Genomic DNA, 18,422 nt, shown 5'->3' with positions numbered 1-18,422 from the left:
CGGTGGTGAAGACACCAGTGGACTCTACGACATACTCAGCACCGGCCTCAGCCCACTTGATGTTGGCGGGATCTCGCTCCTGGAAGATGGAGATGGCCTTCCCATTGATGTTAAGCTTCCCGTTCTCAGCCTTGATGGTGCCATTGACCTTGCCGTGGGTGGAATCATACTGGAACATGTAGACCATGTAGTTCAGATCAATGAAGGGGTCATTGATGGCAACAATTTCCACTTTGCCAGAGTGGAAAGCAGCCCTGGTGACCAGGTGCCCAATGCGGCCGAATTCGTTCACTCTGACCTTCACCATCGTGTCTTTGGGAAGAGGCTGCTGCCTGTCACAGGAGGAGGAGCAGAGAGCCTATAGATAAAATTTTATCAAGACACACAATCATAGCATTTCCCCCTGGACAGCATCTACTCCAGAGCCAAGCCCTACTTCTCTGAACTTTCTTCTCATGATCTAATGAGTCCAAATTCCGTAAGTCAATTCCCACACCCTTTTAGATCGCTCATGTTTACTAATGGTGTGTGCTCTTGTTGCAATGAGCAATCAACTCAAATTGTTCAAAGATAAGTATGTTCCTAGTGGCTTTGGATGGCAGAGTTTTGATTCCACTGATATCCTTTGTCTGGTCCAGGATTTAAAAAAAAGAAAAAGAAAAAGCAGAATAGATAGCACTGTCATCCTCAGGTAACCCCCGGCTGCATGCAGGAGGTAGGACACAGATATGTCTGGGCTAACCTTGCGATTCGATCAGGTTCAAATGAGGTACTGACCTGTGGCCCAGAGCTTCAGGGATGGGAAAGAGATCACTAGGAGCTGGGTCTTTGTATTTTCTTTTTCTTCTTTCAGGAAGAGCTTTTGATCAAGGCAGGCCTTAGCCAGAGTCTTCTTAAGTAAAACTTGGAACTTTCTAAGTGGAAGAATGAAACTGTCTAATCTCAGCCTTAGATAGTGACACAAAGTACCTTCCTCATCTGTGCTCACCACAGAGACTATTGGGGGATCAGGTCAGCAGATGGTCATGGGCGGGTATGGGTGGGTGTGCAGGATGTACCCTGAAGGTTTGTGTTGTGGAAGCCTCGGCTCATAGTCAATTGAAATGCTGGCAAGAACAACAGATCTGCTCTGTAGTGAATGTGTTTCAAAAGGAGCCGGAAACTTCCTGAACCTGGGAAAAGATGCTAGGCAGCAAACAACTTCTAAACCATTCCTAAGTAGTATATGTGGGACTTGCTTAGCACTGGTCCTGCCTTATTTAGCGTTCTGCCTGCACTGCAGCTTTGAACACTGCTGCACATATACACAGATGATTTAATTATTATTTATATTAAAACACATCTCCCAACAGCTCCTGGGTGGGCCCTGACATAGTTTTATTCTTTGCTCTTTCTTGGGATTAGGTTAAATAGGGCAGAAAATCTCTTTATCCTGATTTTAGAGGTGTGTGCGTGTGAGTGTGTGTGTGCGTGCGCGTGCACTTGCTTACACGCATTTCCTGCCTGAACTCAGGAGCTCCATGGGGAACAGGATGGTTTTGAGGGGACATTTTTCAGTCTCCCTGGTTTGCAGGAGAGAAGCAACTATTTCCCCCTCACCTGTGCAGCTGGATAGACATGTGGCTGAGGAGTTAGGAGGAGAGTTACCTCCAGATCACAAGCCTGTACAAAACAGCGGTCAGTTCTGGAATTTACTGGGAACCTCACTTAAAGCCATTCATCAGGTAGAAAGACTTTGTGGTGGAAAAACACCCAGGCCTGGAGCAATGGGCTTCTGATGGGCTGGGTCATCCGAAGGTCTCTGTGCAAACAGGTGGCACCAGGGATGCTCTATTCCTAGGAACTCTGGAGGCTGTCTTCTCTTTCCTGTGCTCTGACCAAGTGGCAGGCTGAGAGGACGCTCTGCAGCCAAGCTAGCAGGGAGGAGGAACCATGACTGTCAGAAAGGAGCATTTCAAAGACAGCTCAAAGTCAATTCCTCCCGAAGCTTCGTCGGCCATGATCTCTGTTGTAGTTGCCCTGGGGGTAGTGCCTGGAGTAGTAGAAAGGAAATGCCAAAGACAATCTAGTACACCGTATCACAGGACACTTCTTGGTCCAATTTCCGCCATGGTGGGTAGAGAGCGCATTAGGTAGTACAGGTGAGAGTCGGAGGCTACAGAGGGAAGGCAAGAATGGCATGCATTGGCAGTAGGAGTTCTGGCACTATTCTGGCTAATCACTTTTCCTCCCTGGGCCTCACTTTCCCCATTTGCAAAGTGAAGGTGGCAATTCACTTCAAGGTAGTGACTCAGAGGTAGAAATGAGGAGGTAGAGTGTGAGGTCCCTAGGGGTAGATGGCTGGGAGGGAGGTTAGACACAGGCACACTGATATTTGAGGGGCTGGAGCAAGACTATAAATGAAGGTCCATATGCTCTGCATCTAAATAATTAAAAGGCACAAAGCAAGCTAACAAACTGTTAAAATATGTTCTAGTCGTCAACTTTGAAAAATACGTTCACGATGAGAGAGATTGCTAGAGTGTTGCGTTTCAATGAGAAGTCTCAGACTCCTCCGAGAATTTGGAGTATGGAGCATAGCTGTGTGGATAGAGCTGACCCATGGGCCCTGGCTGTGGCTGTGGCTCTGGTAAGAATGCTCTCCTATGCACAAACCTCCTATCCCAGGGAGAAGCGCTAAGTGCCACAACGCATATCCTTTGTCACAACGCATATCCTTTGTCACAACGCATATCCTTTGTCCTTGCTATGGGCCCGAGGCCCAGCTTCCCAGTCAGTGATCAGTGTGGTAGGGATGCTATGGCAGCCTGTGCCTGGGAGACTCAGGACTCCCTTGATGGCCAACTTCAGCTCAAGACCCTCTGACAGTTTGGCTGGACTTTTTTAGCCTCAATAACCAACAACCTATGGTGTCTCCACCTGACCTCTCCTTCTCTTTTCCACACAAACTCAGACTTACAGTTTCGTCACCAGCTGAAGACTGCCCCGTTTTCTTCAGTTTCCTCCTAATTTCCTTTCACTCAGATCTTTCCTGATAAACTTGTATGGCTCATTCTGCTTTGATGCCTCTTCTCAAAGGACCTGGACTAACACATTGGCCCCCAGCCCACCCTTCACTTTTCTTATCCCTGGATCCTCTTCATCCCCATGAGGTGCCTCATGGGCATGTATAAGGAGTCCCAGGTACCCAGAAGACAGTCTAGAAGCAGGTCCTGGTGGGCAAGTTCTTATCATGTGGTGGTAGAAGAGAGTGTTGTGGATTGGAGCTGGGCCCTCTAATGTGTGAGGAACAGGCAGAGGGCCCCTACCCGAGTCAAGCACGGTATGGGCTAGGAATGCCCTTTTACACTGCCTTCCTGCCACATTATGGCCAGGGCTGCTTAAAGGGTCGTGATGGTGATCTTCATGGTACTTTCTCATTTCTCCTGCCTGGGTGGCTCCCGCTTCATGTTTTGTAACCACCCGGGCGAGGGTAATGAGCACTAAGTCCTTCACATCTCGGTGTTCTTCCACGATCATGAGAGTCTGGTGAAAAACTTGGAGGGAGGAAACAGAGGCTCCAAGGTCGAGTGAATGTTTATACTCAAGTCTTCTGATGCTCTCCCCTGGACTCGGCCATGCGTGATCAGTCAGTGGGAGTGCTCACCAGGCTCAGAGAACTCCCCTTTTGTAGTTTGAAGGTTCCCTTATCCCTGGGAGGTGAACACGTGTTCAACGGAATATATTTCAATCTTGCAGCAGCCTGACTGGGGGAATGGTGGATCAAGACTGTTGCTCCCATATCCAGCAAGTTCCAGCCCCTCAGAACTTATCATTGTACTTGCAGTCTGGGTATCGGTAAGCAAATCGGGGGTCACAGGTCCTCAAGGGCCTCAAGATGTCCTTTAGCTGGCTGGCAGCCCTCAGAATTTCAGAGTCCGGGAGAGTCGCCTGCCCACAGTGAGCGAGCATGTTGTCTATCTCCTTCTGCACCAGAGAGGGGAACTTCCCCTGGAGAAGTCGGGGCAGCAGCTGCCGACACACTTGCACTATACTGTGTTTCTCAGGGATGGCGTCACAGGAGGGCAGCTCAGCTTGACAGCCTGAAACCAGACAACTAAAGATGTCTTTATTCTCCTCGGCCCTGGTGGCTGCCTGGCTGCCTAGAAGAGAAATGAGAAATATTACACACCCATCACCTGATTTCCTTGGGGGATAGTGTCATTTGTCAGGATCGATGGGCAAAGTGGTTTTGTTTCCTAGCATTTTCCTGTCACCAGCACCTTTGGGGCCTGGGGACACAATAGCCCCAAAGAGATCAACATGGAAGTGTTCTGTTATAATAGGAATAGAAAGCCGACTTCTCTTTATCGGAAACGGCCTATAATTGTAGGCGTCACATCCATATGGTTAGTCTCCCATAATTACTGAATTAGGGAAATATTAAGACTAGTTTCATTTGCCCTTTAAAGCTACAAAGTCAGGAGAAAGCACAAGTATCCCAAAATATGCATCCAGTGGTTGTATTGGACTGATGTTTGAATCTTCTGGAATCAGCTTGATCTCTTCTAATTTTATTCTTCTTGGTAAAGGCAAATCAAGAAATGTGTGTGTGGTTGAATTGGTCTGTCCTTGTAGCCTTTTATATAAATACAATCAGAATTCAGAAAAGAAAACCCTTTGTCAAATTCTGGCCTCCAAAAACTTGCTTACCGTTAAAGATGGGATGTTCAACGTCTGAGAACCTTGGATGAGCCCTTGCACATAGGGAGAAATATGATTCACTCATCCACCTCCTTTGGCGCCATGACTTTTAATTAGAAAACTTTAAATAAAGCAAATGTGCCAAAAATGGATTGTAGAATATACCAGTGAATCAGCTAGATATTTCAATTTTAGATAAAGGCTAAAAGCGCCTGATGAGAAAGGCTCCGAGGGCGAGATGGATCTGTGAGTTGTGAGTGTGAGGGTGAGCAGAGGCTGGTCCCTAGGCTGCTTCACAGATCCTTGGAGGACACAGTCAGGGTTGCACAGGAGGTGAAATCCCTCTCTAGAAGCAAGGGTCAAGTACTCCTTTTGGAGTGGGCACTGGAGCAGAGCCTCTAATGGGGAGAGAAAGTCATTTTATATGGCAACTAATATCACTATACTTAGGATGCTCTCTCTCTATCACAGAGACCAGAAAGTATGTCCTCGGTCCTAATCCCCCCACCACCCCCTAGCTTCTGTCACCCTGTGTTTTTCTCTGACAACCACTCATCCAGATCCATGCTGGTTACCTTCCTGCTTGTCAATGACGCCGAGTGTGCTAGCATTCCGGATGAACAGCTGCCCATTGCTGAAGATGCCAAACATGCCCGCATCAACATGGGTGAAGTAGAAAAAATAGTTCAAATCATTGTTCCTTAGCGACTCCAAGACACCGAGGAGCTGGTAGGCGAGGTCGGCTGCCTGGTCTGGGGGTGCACCGTAGAATTCCTGAAATGGTCTCGTGCTGGTGCTGACCAAGACTCTGCCACAGGAGCCCAGGTACTTGGGCAGCGGCCATCCCTCTGCCCCAGGGAAGATCTGTCAAGCCAGAAGGAAGAGGCAGGGGAAGGTTAGGAAGAAGACACTCAGGTAGAAATCTTGGTGTCTGTCTCTCACCAATAGAAAGATCAACCTTACCTAGGCGTCCTTTATCTCCAACCCCGTCAGCAAAATATCTCTCAACTCTTTCTAGCCCTCTTTGAACCTGGCAATATCCCCACCGTGCCCTCTACACACACTTTGTTGTTGTTGAAATCAAACGATTTGGGAAAAAAGATGCTTATTTCCTTGCAGTGGAGATTATTTCTCCAAATGAGGAGTCTCTGAGCACACAAATGGTTGAGAACTTGATTGCTAATTGAAAGGTTGGTGGTTCAAACCCACTCAGAGGCATCTTAGAAGGAAGACCGGATGATCTGCTCCCCAAAGGCCACAGCCATTGACAATCCAATGGAACAGTTATTCTCTGACACTCATGGGGTCCCCATGAGTTGGACTGGACATGATGGCAACTGTTTTTTTTTGGTCCCTAAGTGTGGTATAAATATCCTAATGGGCTTGCCATGGTTTTAGGATTCAAGGGAATGTGTTTTAATTTGAGTCGTGTAGTCAACAAAATATGACTAGTATTTGAGATGCCACAGATATCATCGTTTAAAAAACTAGTTCGTTTATCTTGAACAGCTTCACCGATGCACAACTCACATATCGTCTATTTCAGTTGTTCAGTCACAGTCATAAGGGTTGTGCCACCATCACCACCGTCAAGTCCAGGACGTTTCTTCTTCCTTGTACTCGCCGTTGTTAGCTCCCCATTGCCCACCAGCCTCGCCCCCCCTGCCCCCCCCTCCCGGCCATGTCCCTTAGAATCTATCAGATCAGCTGTTGTCTCTATCGGTTTACCTTATCTTGGTTTCATATAATACAGGAAAACACCAAAAAATCAAGACAAACTACAAATAGTCCAACGAAGACAAAATGAAACAGAACAACCTCAATCAAAAACAAAGCAGAAAATATTAACAACTGGAGCATTTATACATTGGCTCAAGAGGGAGATCAATGACAAGGTGTCACATTTTGACCTAACCTCAATTGCAGTAAACCACCTGCAATGTCCTCTGGTTGATGAGAAGGCCTTTTGAAACTCTGGTCCACAGTCAGAGGGGATTCACCAGAGGCTTAATTCACAATACCCTGCAAATTAGTTTTGAGCTTACCTAAAACCACAGGCTTCTGTAAACCAGATGTTCAAAATTTAAGTTCTGATACCTTTCCTTCCTTCAGATCTGGGTTTTATTATTTACAATTCTTGGGCTGCTGTGTGCTCCTTCTGTGTGAACTTAGCCAGTGTCTCACTTACATGGCTGGCTGTTTTAATACAAACCTTTAAGGCCCTAGGCACTGTTCTTTCTGGGAGCTGGGCACCACCTGCTTTCTTCATCACACTTTGCTATCACACCCATATCTTCATCGATCAATTCAGGAGGACAGGTGCTGAGAAGGGTTATGTCACAAGAACGAATTGTTCTCAGATTACAGGTATGAGATATCATTACTTAGGAAGAGACCATGGCAAAGAGGATCATTTAAAAGGCTTACTTGAAGACAAACTATTTTTAAATAGTAGTCTAGGTGTTTGGGGATAAGACAAAAATCCTGAAGCTGGCCCTTGGATAATCAGGAAACCACTGCACAGGCTGGTCCTGGGAGAACCTGCCTGGCTCAAATAGATGCTCACAGATGCTCTCTCCCTGACTGACCCTTCCTGACAGCCCAGCACCAGTCTCCAGCAGCACATAGATCCTGGCCTGCTCTTCTGGCTCCTTGAAAGAGCTCCAGGCATATGGATTTGTGAGGTGACAAAATCAAGGAAGGAATTCTATCTAGCATTTTTGACTGCGTATGGAAGCAGCTATATCTAGAATGACATTTCTTTAAACTATAAAGGAAATGAAGGGAGTCTGGTGGTGCAGTGATTAAGTACTTGACTGCTAACAAAAATTTGGTGGTTCAAATCTACCAGCTGTCTGTGGGAGAAAGATGTGGCAATGAGGGAAATGACAGGAACTATAAATACTTACCACTTTCCCCTAGCTTTTCCTTCTTAAAAAAAATGAAGTCAGCCCCTTTCTGGTGAGTTTTGTATTCTGTGCGTTCTCATCTGCCTGCCACATTTGTGAAGAACACATGTCTATGTGCTCTTAACATTTTCTTAATTTCCCAGAGGGGCCATAGAGGGGATACTAGGTCTACTGGTGATGTCTCTGTGTGTGTCCATGGAGACACTCCTAGGTGGGTTATGGTCCAAGCCAGGCTGAGTGATGGCCTTTAGTGACAGTCTCCTCCAGCTCAGCCTCTCAGGGGCCAGCTGCCTCTGCCCAGTTGATACCCTTTAGCTCTATATTTTACTAATGGTTTTCTCTTTCACTTTTCTTCCTCCTCTTCGGCCCCTTCCTCATCTTCCTCTTCCCTTATTCTTGGTCCTCCCTCCCAATTCCTAGTTTCTTCTGCACCTATTATGTGACCCTTGTGTCCTGACCCTTGGGGTTTGGTGGAAATTGGTGTGATTGGACTGACTCCACATGGTCTATGAATGCTTATGGTGCTGGTGAAGAATATTCAAAGTACCATGGATTGCCAAAAGAACAAACAAATCTGCCTTGAAAGAAATATGGTTGGGAGGGAGGGAGGGAGGGGAAAAATGAGGAGCTGATATCAAGGGCTCAAGCAGAAAGCAAATGTTTTGAGAATGATGATGGCAACAAATGTACAAATGTGCTTGACACAATGGATGGATGGATGGATGGATGGATGGGTTGTGATAAAATGATTTTAAAGAAATAAATAGGTAAACAACAAACAAAAAAGAAATATGGTCAGAATGCTCTTTAGAGCCAAGGATGGTGAGACTTCAAATCTTGTACTTTGGACATGTCATCAGGAGAGACCAGTCCCTGGGAAAGGCCCTCATGCTTGGTCAAGTAGACCGGCAGTGAAAAAAAGGAGGACCTTGTCCAAGGCGGATTGACACCACAGCTGCAGCGACGCGCTGGACCGTAGCAAAGATCGTGAGGATGGCTCAGAAACAGGGAGGGTTTCTTGTGTTGTACATGGGACTGCTGAACCCGAACCGCCTCCGCGGCGCCCAACAACAAACACTGACTGACATTTAAGTTACTTGCATTTCGCGGTCCCTAGCCGCAGGGTACACCCTCTGCAGTCGCTTCTTGGGCTCCTGTCGTCTTCTCCTGAGCATGCCTAAATCTTACTGCTCTTTGAGGCACAGGTCAAAGTGGCCGTCAGGGCTGCCTCAGGTCCTGAAGGTAAGCTATTGTTCCTGTCCCCGCATCTTCGTCCCCCATCCTACAGCAGTCGACACAGGAGAAGTCAAGGTAAGCCACAAAGGTTTTTTTTTAATGGGTTGATAACCATGAGGTGTGCAGTGGCGGGCCTGAGGGTCTGCAGAAGTGGTGCTCCCAGTCTCCTGGGTCCTGGAAGGGGCACCCTGCATACCTGTAGAAGGATCGGGTGCGCGTTGACAGCCAGCGTGTAGAGCAGCCGCAGCTTGTCGCGATCCGTGAAGTGGTCCATGAAGATGCTTCCGGCATCGGCCACCTCGGCATAGCGCCGGACCACGCGGTCCAGAAGTCGCTGAGACGGGCAGCGCAGAAAGGGGCTGGGCAGGCCCTGTAGGGGTGTGGGGGAGAGCCCCAAGATGGGGGAAAGGATGCTGAGTGCTGGCGGTAGTAGGCAGGAGGCGTAGGGGGAGTGGGGAGGGGGTGGGCAGGCGCTTCCCCCGGGAGAGACTTGGTGATTAGAGACCCGGGAAGGAGCCAAGCGGGGCACGAGGGGAAAAGACTCCTGCGGCAAGGCAGTGGAAGGTACCGAGAGGGATAGCGCAGGGCACCAACGGGGGCAAGCGAAGGGCCAGAGGGAGAGAAATTCCCGTCTGGCAGGGGACAGGTCCTCCTCATCCCACCCTACTCCACCCCAGATCTGGCCTTAGAAAGGCAGCCTTCGCTTCCTTCCTCCATCACACACCCACCTCCTAATCCTAGGTCTCAGACGGAATTAATATGAACAGCCTCCCTGTAACCAGCTCTTCCAATTTCCTCTACTATTTCACTACCAAGTTGCTAGGTGCTGTGCATTTTGACTCCTGGCAACCCCATGTGACAGAGTAAAACTCCCACAGGATTTGCTAGGCTGTCATCGTTACGGGAACAAATCACCAGTTCTTTCTCCCTCAAAGCCACTGGATGAGTTTGACATTTAGCAGCTGAAGATTTACCTGTTGCTACATTTTCACTGCCATCATACCATCATGGGGATGCTACACGTGGGCATCTGTAGATGGGCCATTTTGTTCTTTTTATGGGGATCATTCTAGGGGATTTTCAGGAGGATTCATTTGAGGAGGCCCTCACGTTAAAATCTAATTTATGGTGACACATTTATTCCTAAACAAGTCAAAGCCAAGACAAAGACAAGTCATTCATAAGAGGGAGACCAACAGCATGGGCCATCATGATGTCTAAGGACCCACAGAAACACAGCCACCTAAACAGGACTTGGAGAAGGAAGGAAACTGTCACAAAAGCAATTCATCAAAGTTGTGGGCTGGACTACAGAAGTGGGAAAGGGACCATAATTGGGATATGTACAGATTAATCGATTATAGATTAGAAAAATTTACAAGATTGATTCAGGGCCATTCCACAAAGGCAGTCAAGGATGACTCATGACTATGTGGCCCTAGGATCCCAATTTCCATCAAGGGCACCCCTAGACTGGTCCCTGAGGGTGAGGCTGCCCCTCCCTGAGCTGGTTAAAAACAAACAAACAAACAAACAAACAAACAAACAAACAAACAAACAGAACTCACGTCCTTAGAGGTGATTCAGTGTGGTCGTAATACATTTTCAAACAAACTCTAAGGGCGAAGCTTTTCATATTGCTGGGCCAATGGTCAGAAAGAATTCATTGGAAGCTGAATCTATGTGGAGACTTAAAAATTGGTGTCGAGATAACACTGCAAACCTAGTGCTCATAGCTTAAACTCTACTATAGGAACAACATTTAGAGACATGCATTTAAACTTAGTTTTCATAACTTTCAGACCTTTCTCCTCATACTGAAGGGAAAAGGCAATGCACTTGCTAAGAAAAGGGAAGAAAAGAAATACAGGTTAAGGACAGGGCCTTAGTGCCCATCTACTTATAAAAATTCAACCTGGCTTCTACACCTAAATCTTGCGCAAGCTACATAATATAGAGTGAGGGTGACAGTTACCATACCCTAGGGCAGTGGTTCTCAAACTGTGGGTCGCGACCCCCTTGGGGATTGAATGACCCTTTCACAGGAGTCGCCCACTTCATAACAGTAGCAAAATGACAGTGATGAAGTAGCAACGAAAATAATTCTGTGGTTTGGGGGGTCACCACAACATGAGGAACTGTATGACAGGGTGGCGGCATGAGGAAGGTTGAGAACCACTGCCACTGCCCCAGGGGCTCAAGAGGATAAGTTAGGAGATGTAAAATACCTAGAATAGAGTCTGGTAGGTAGTAAGTACTCAATACATGCTAGCAGCAGTTATGAAATTTAAACTAACAAACAAAACCCTGCCAGAAGGGAAAGTAGGGATGATAGCCAAGGAACATTGGCCTTGTGAGTGAGAACAGTATTTTCCAGTTCTGAAAGGCTGACTTTGAAGACCATAAAACATGCTGGAAAGATCGAGAACATAACATTTGTCCACGGACTGTGGATTTACTGGATTCCCATCTAGTGGAGGCTTAGCAGGGTGAGCCGTTGGAGTAAGCAGCTAACGACAGTCTCTAGAGCGCTGGGCACTGCAACATGTGTTGAGGACAGCAGCTCGGAATCCTTGGGTCACCCCACCAGAGAACGAGGAGTGTGGAAGTACCTTGATATTGTCCATGGAGAGGACATGCACAGCCCAGCAGGTCAGGAAGACCATCCATCTTATTTTGCTTGGAATCAAGGATTTTCATAGGATACAGAGCTAGCTCTCAGGGGTAACCCTCAGGAAACTGTGATGGGTGGTCAGACTACAGGGTCACAGTTGGACCATGGTTGTGGAAAGAATATTCTCCTACCTCCAGATGAGGACCAGGAAAGATCAGCAGAGGCTTGTCAAATGACCATGGCATCAGAAATCAGAACTCCTGGGAGTTATGTGTAGAGAGTATTCGGGAACCCCAAGGGACTGTGCAAGACAGGAATTGCGAAACAGTATTTAGATGGCACTTTTCACGTCTCAGAGAAGAAGGGACACGTGCTCAGTTTGTGCACAGATAAAGAACATTCCATTTTGTGCAGCTTTGAAGTTTGTAAGTTTGTGGAAGGTGTAAGTGTTTACAGCTGGGAGGAGAAAGGACTAATCCACCATGTGACAGGTATTTCATGTAAAGTTCCCTATTTAGTCCTCCAAGGGCCCCCATGGGGTCAGATGCTTCAATCTGTAAATGAGGAATTGAAAGTTTGCAGAGTGTGGGTAAGGGTTGGACAGTTGGATCCAATATTTGAACCCAATGGGTGAAGCTGTGATATCCACAGATTTTCCACTGTAATAGGTCCTGTCCCAATCCCATAAACTAGCCAGGTGGAGACAATACAAGTTGATTTTAGAAACTATGGGAAGATCTCTTTACTTTTGGGTGTCTTGCCATACATAGCCTGACATTCTTCCATTATAGACAGTCTTTGAGAAGTAAATTCAGGCATACTTTGCTTTTGTTTTTATTCTGATTAGAAGGGGATTTACATTTCAGATCATCAATTTTGTATTCAACAAGTTAACCAACTTATCTAACTCCCCATTAGGTAACCATCCCTCTTTTCTCCTTTGGTTTCTCTTCTCCCTCTTGTGAATTGCTATTTTCTCCTTCATCCAAGTTAATACCTGTCAACCCTCCAGCTTCATCTTCCCTTCCTTCCCCACCCCTCCTCCCCGTGGTGACCCCCAAAGTCTGGTTCCTTTGGTATGAAAGTCTTTGTCTTGTTGTGTTTCTCTTTATAAAAGTAGTCTCACATAATGTTTGTCTTTTTGTGATTGACTAATTTCACTCAACAAACTGTTCTCCAAGATGTCGATCCATGCCATGAGGTGGGTCATCATTTTGGTTTAGCAATGCATACTGTTCCACTGTGTGCACATACCAAAATTTCTTTATCCTGATGGGCATTTAAGCTGTTTCCATCTCTGGGATTTTCAGCTAGGTGTTTTTATCCAGGTTGAGTTTATTTTTATATTTGGGTGAGGTATGATCTTGTTTCTTTCTGCAGACCAGGATCCAGTTTTGCCAGAGTTATTTGTGGAGAAGAAAAACATCTATTCTCCATTTAATTTCCCCCTCTTTGTCGAAGAGCCCTTGTCTGTAGGTGAATGGATTTATTTCTGGGTTCTCTGTTCTCTTCTATTGGTCTATCTATCTGTCTTTATATCAGGATTAAATGACAATGCTAATCTTTTTGTTTTGACAAACTATCAAAGTTATATGTAAGGTGTAAAGGGCTTACAGGAACCCTCTGTATGATCATTTTAACTGCTCCACAAAATTATATTATTCCAGAATAAAAAGTTGTTTTTGAAAATTAGATATTAACAATAATAAGAAAAGAAAAAGTTTACCCAAATGCCAGTCTTTCAATTTGTCACAAATGGGCATTACTTAAAAAAACAAAACAACCCCCCCCCAAATAACCCCTCCCAACCCGGCTGTCATTAAGTTGATTCCAATTCCTGATGCTCTCTGTGTGTCTGGGTAGAACCAAGCTGCACAGGCTTTTCAATGTCTAGCATTTCATCCTTGTGTCGAAAAAGCCGACCAGGTGTGCAAACTAGAATATTGATGTTATTGATTCTCCCTGCCTCAGGTCCTTTCCACCAATGATGAGACCAAATGAGAAATCATCTAAAAGGCCAGTTCTCTTGTAGGTGGTATTATTAGAACCCCCAACCCATCTGCCAAAGTCCACTGCAGACGATACAAAGCTTCCAGCACTGGAACAAGGAAAGCCGGTCTTTCCAGATCCAATTTTGGCAGCTCCAAGCACATCTGCACCTTGCAAAGCCAACCCGATGGTCTGCTTCGGCATGTCAGTCACCAGTAGTACCGGGCTTCTTGCAAACTGTTCACTGTTGCTTTGGACAAAGATAAATCTGAAAACCTTGTAATTCCATTTAAATTTATCTTCTTGTCGTTTTGCCGGAGGCTGCTGCTAACCTCACGTTCCACCTGCCACTAAGGCGTCTTCAGTTGCTTCCTTGGCGGCTGCTTTTGGCTCTATGAATGGCCGTGTTTCTTCTCAGGATTGAAGCTCTGCACTGGGCGGGGTCAGCCTCCCGGATCAATGATGACCAGGAAAACACCGGTGACTTGAGTTCCAGAGGGCATAGCAGCGAGCAGTCACTCCATTGAATACGTTTTTTGGATCATTTATGTAGGACATACTGGATCTTTTCATCATTTGAAGGTCCTCCAAATCCCAGGTTATTTTAACTACTGTGGCTCTGTGGTAGGTTTAGAAGTCAGGTGTAAATCATTGATTTACACTTTCTTGATTTCTTTTTCTGAGCACTCATTGTATATAGGAGTCTGATAGCTTTTGTTGTTGTTAGTTTTGTATCCTGCCACATTGCCAGATATTTGACAGTTTCCAACAAATTATTGAGACCTTGGGGATTTTTACATATCACATCATCTGTAAATAGAGAGTTTCATTTCTTCGTTGACAATTTGGATTCCTATGGTTTCTTTTTGTTGTTTAATAGTTCTGGCTAAGACTTCCAGCAAAATGTTGAATAAAAGTTATGACAAGGGGCTTCCTTGTCTGGTTTTTGTTCACAAAGGGAGTGCTTTCATTTTCTCCCTATTGAGTGAGGTGTTGGTTGTTGGTTTTGTGTATATGGCCTTTACTGTGGTTAGATATTTCTCTTCAATGTCTGTTTAGTCAAGTATTTTTAATCAGGAATGGGAGTTGGATTATGTAAAATTCCTTTTCTGTGTTGATTAGTATGATCATGTGGTTCTTAATTTTTGCTTTGTTAATATGGTGGATTAGACAAATTGTTTTATAATGTTGAACCATTCTTGCATACCTGGTATGACTCTCACTTGATCATTTTATATATATATATACATGCATATATATGTATATATTTACATGCATATATATGTATATATACACACATCTCTTTAGTTTTGTATCTGGGTAATATAGTATTTGCCAAGTGTTTGTAACGTACTATGGTCACTTCATAAAATGAGTGTCCTGTTCTTTTCTATAGTCTAGAATTGTTTGTACAGAATTGGTGTCAACTCTTCTCTGAATGCTTGGCAGAATTGGGGTTCTCTCAGATTCTTGAATAGTTATTTTCTTCTCTCTCTTTAAAAAAAATTAAATACTTTTATTGGCGGCTCTTACAGCTCTTATCACAGTCTATACGTTCATCCACTGTGTCAAGCACATTTGTACATATGTTGCCAACATCATTTTCAAAGTGTTTTCTTTCTACTTGAGCCTTCACTTTCTTCTCTCTTATGGTATTATGGAAGTTTTCTTCCACAGTTCCTTGTACTGTTTTCTTTGTGGACTTTTTGTTTCTTCCAGACCTGGAATCCCAATGAGATTTTAAAAAATATTGAATCATTTTATTGGGGACTCTTATAGCTCTTATAATTATCCATACATCAATTGAATCAGGCACATTTGTACATATGTTGCCATCATCATTTTCAAAACATTTTTTTCTACTTCCCCAATGAGATTTTACTTGTTGCTATTAATAGCACTCCAAACAATTCTTAGGCTTTATGCAGACTCCTTTGTTCTTTTTGTTGACCATTATTTTCATAGATTGGCGTCAAGAGATTTTTCAATACACATTTTTATTTCCTCAATTTCATACTCTTGTCTTTTTAAAAGTGTTATTGAATTAAGTCAGTTTGTCATACGGTTGTTGCTTGCATGTACCTTGATGCTGGAAGTGATTCCACTGGTACTTCACATATCAGCAGAGTCAACCAAAGTGAACAGGTTTCAGCAGGGCTTCCAGACCAAGAACAGACTATGAAGAAGGAATAAGCTGTCCACTTCAGAGGAGTTAGCCACTGAAGACCTTATGGGTAGCATCAGAACCCTGTCAGGAATGGAAAACTCCACGAGAGACAGACGAGCATTGCCAGAGATAATGCCAGAAGATGAGCCCCATGGGTCAGAAGGCATTCAAAATATGACTGAGCAAGAGTTGCCTTCTCAAAGTACAGTCAATCACAATGATGTGGATAGAGTAAAGTCTGCAGGAGTAAAGCCTTCATTTGCTGATGAGGCCAGACTCAAGATGAGAAGAAACAGCTGCAAACAAATAATAATCATTGGGATTTGAAATGTGCAAAGTATGACTCTAGGAAAATTGTAAGTAATAAAAAAACAAATGGATCACACAAAGATGGATGTCCTAGGCATTAGTGAGCTGAAATTGGCTGGAATTGGCCATTTTGAACCAAAAAATCATATGGTTTACTCTGCTGGCAATGACAGATTCAAGGTGAATGGCATCACACTCTTCTTCAAAATGACATTTCAAGGTCTTTCTTGAAGTACAATGCTGTCTGTGTTAAAAAAATATGTACCCACATACAAGGAAATTCAGTAAATACAACTATGATTCAAATATATACACTAACAATCAAATCTAATGTTGCAGAAAATGGAGAATTTTATCAATGTCTTCCGTCTGAATTTGATCAAATATGAAATTAAGATGGACAATTATTGGCAATTGGAAAGCAAAGATGGGGACAAAGAGGAATGAACCAAACTCACTGCCATGGAGTTGATGCTGATTCACAGGGCCCTATCAGACAGAGTCGAACTCTCCCTGTGAGTTTCCGAGACTGGAACTCTTTACAGGAGCCGTAGAAGACCCCAGAGGAAAGAGCAGTAGTTGGAAAATATGACCTTGCTGATAGAAATGAAGCTGGAGATGGAATGATAGAATTTTGCAAGACTAATGACTTTATCACAATAAAAACTGCATTGTGCTCATTCAGAACCTGTACATAGATCAAAAGGAAGTTGTGAAAACAGAACAAGAGAATATTACATGCTTTAAAATATGGAAAAGTGTGTGTCAGGGTTGTTTCTTTACCATACTCATTCAATGATGAGCAAATAGAGAAGCTGGATTATATGAAGAAGAATTCAGCATCAGGATTGGAGGAAGGCTTCATAACAACCTGTGATATGCAGATGACACAACCTTGCTTGCTGAGAGTGAGGAGGACCTGAAGCACTCGTTGATTGAAATCAAGAATTGCACCCTTCATATGGGTTACAACTCAATGTAAAGAAAACTAAAATCCTTACAACTGGACCAGTAGGTAATATCATGATAAACGGAGAAAAGATTGAAGTTGTGAAGGATTTTGTCTTGCTTGGATCCACAATCAATGCTCATGGAAGCAGCAATCAAGAGAGGAAGTGATGCATTGGGTAAATCTGCCACACAAGACTTCTTTTTAGTGTTGTAAAGCAAAGATGTTGCTTTAAGGACAAAGGTGCACCTGATCCAAGACATATTATTTTCAATCACCGCATATGTATGTGAAAGTGGACCTTCAATAAGGAAGACCATAGAAGAACCAATGCATTTGAATTTTGGTGCAGATGAAGAACATTGAAAGTACCATGGGCTGCCAAAAGAACAAACACATTTGTTTTGGAAGAAATGAAACCAGAATGTTCCATGGAAGTATGGATGGTGAGACTTTGTCTCATGTACTTTGGACATGTGTGTTAATCTGGGTAGACTAGAGAAACTAGAGTGTTTTATATAAAGGGTAATTGTACATTAAGAAAGCATCCCAGCCCAGTCTAGTCCAAGCCCATAAGTCCAATATTAGCCCATATGTCCAACACTGATGTACAAAGTCCTCTTCAATCTTACAAAACACACGCAATGACACCGACTGCAGGAGGAAAGCCGAATCAGTGAACGTGTAAACATCTCAGCACTGGCAGGGGTCTCCACACGGTTGCTCCAGCACCCAGGGCTGCATCGGGTAGGTCCATGTGGCTTTTCCTTAGGGATGGCTCACAGGAAGTGAGCCTTGCCAGCTGAAGCAGGGAACTGGCTAAGGCAGCTGCACCCTGGTCTGACCACCAGAGAGCAAGAGACCCGAGAACCAGAAAGGAGAGGCTCACCCAGCCATTTATCTCTCCGCCCTTCAATTAACCCCACATGTGTTTATCGGCCAGGTTGGCACAATAAACCTTAGCTATCTCAACATGTTAAGAAGAAAGACCAATCCCTGGAAGAGGATCTCATGCTTGGTGATGTAGAGGGGCAGCTCAAGAGAGGAAGATCCTTGACGAGAGGGATGCAGAGTGGCTGCCACCAATGGCTCAAGCATAAGAACAATCGGGAGGCCTGCGCAGGGCCGGGCAACATTTTGTACTGTTGTACACAGGTCACTCTGAGGGAGAACCGACTCCATAACACTTAACAACAACAATTCCATTTTCTTATTTATATTCTGGGTTTCTATTTTGTTATTGTTTCTCTAAAGGGTCTAGATTTTCTGTAGCTCTCTCAATATCTTTCCCAGTCCATTGGAAGTATCGGAAAATCACTCTTTTGAATTCTTTTTCTGGTAGTTCCAGACTTGTTTGCACCATTTTTTCTTGCTTCCTCCCCGCCGTGGACTGATGTTGACTGGTATCTCTGTATCATCCTGATGTAGCTGTTAAGGGGTTTGAGGGAGGCCGGGTTGTGGTAAACTCAATGCACTGGTGACACTTCTGGAAGTTTAAAGGGATTGATTTAAAAAGCGATTCAAACATTTGTGGCAAACATGGTGACATTAATTTTTTTGCCATGC

The 18,422-nt window shown here is 44.6% G+C and overlaps 1 protein-coding gene across 1 annotated transcript in view; it reads right to left on the bottom strand.

Moving 5' to 3' along the window:
• Nucleotides 1–34: 34 nt before the first annotated feature.
• DIPK2B (divergent protein kinase domain 2B) overlaps nt 35–18,422 on the bottom strand; it is a 69,434-nt gene continuing 51,046 nt past the window's right edge. The window contains exons 3-5 of the mRNA XM_004713196.2: nt 9,025–9,198; nt 5,259–5,547; nt 35–4,142 (exon numbers count right to left, since the gene is read on the bottom strand). Of these exons, the coding sequence (XP_004713253.1) occupies nt 3,802–4,142; nt 5,259–5,547; nt 9,025–9,198 (804 nt within the window). The 3' untranslated portion in view covers nt 35–3,801. The remainder of the gene's footprint in view (nt 4,143–5,258; nt 5,548–9,024; nt 9,199–18,422) is intronic.

The sequence above is a fragment of the Echinops telfairi genome, unplaced genomic scaffold (assembly GCF_000313985.2).
Source record: "Echinops telfairi isolate 266 unplaced genomic scaffold, ASM31398v2 ScPeMD7_19;HRSCAF=73, whole genome shotgun sequence".
NCBI classification, from domain to species: domain Eukaryota; kingdom Metazoa; phylum Chordata; class Mammalia; order Afrosoricida; family Tenrecidae; genus Echinops; species Echinops telfairi.
This window is presented reverse-complemented; position numbering and strand designations above follow the sequence as displayed.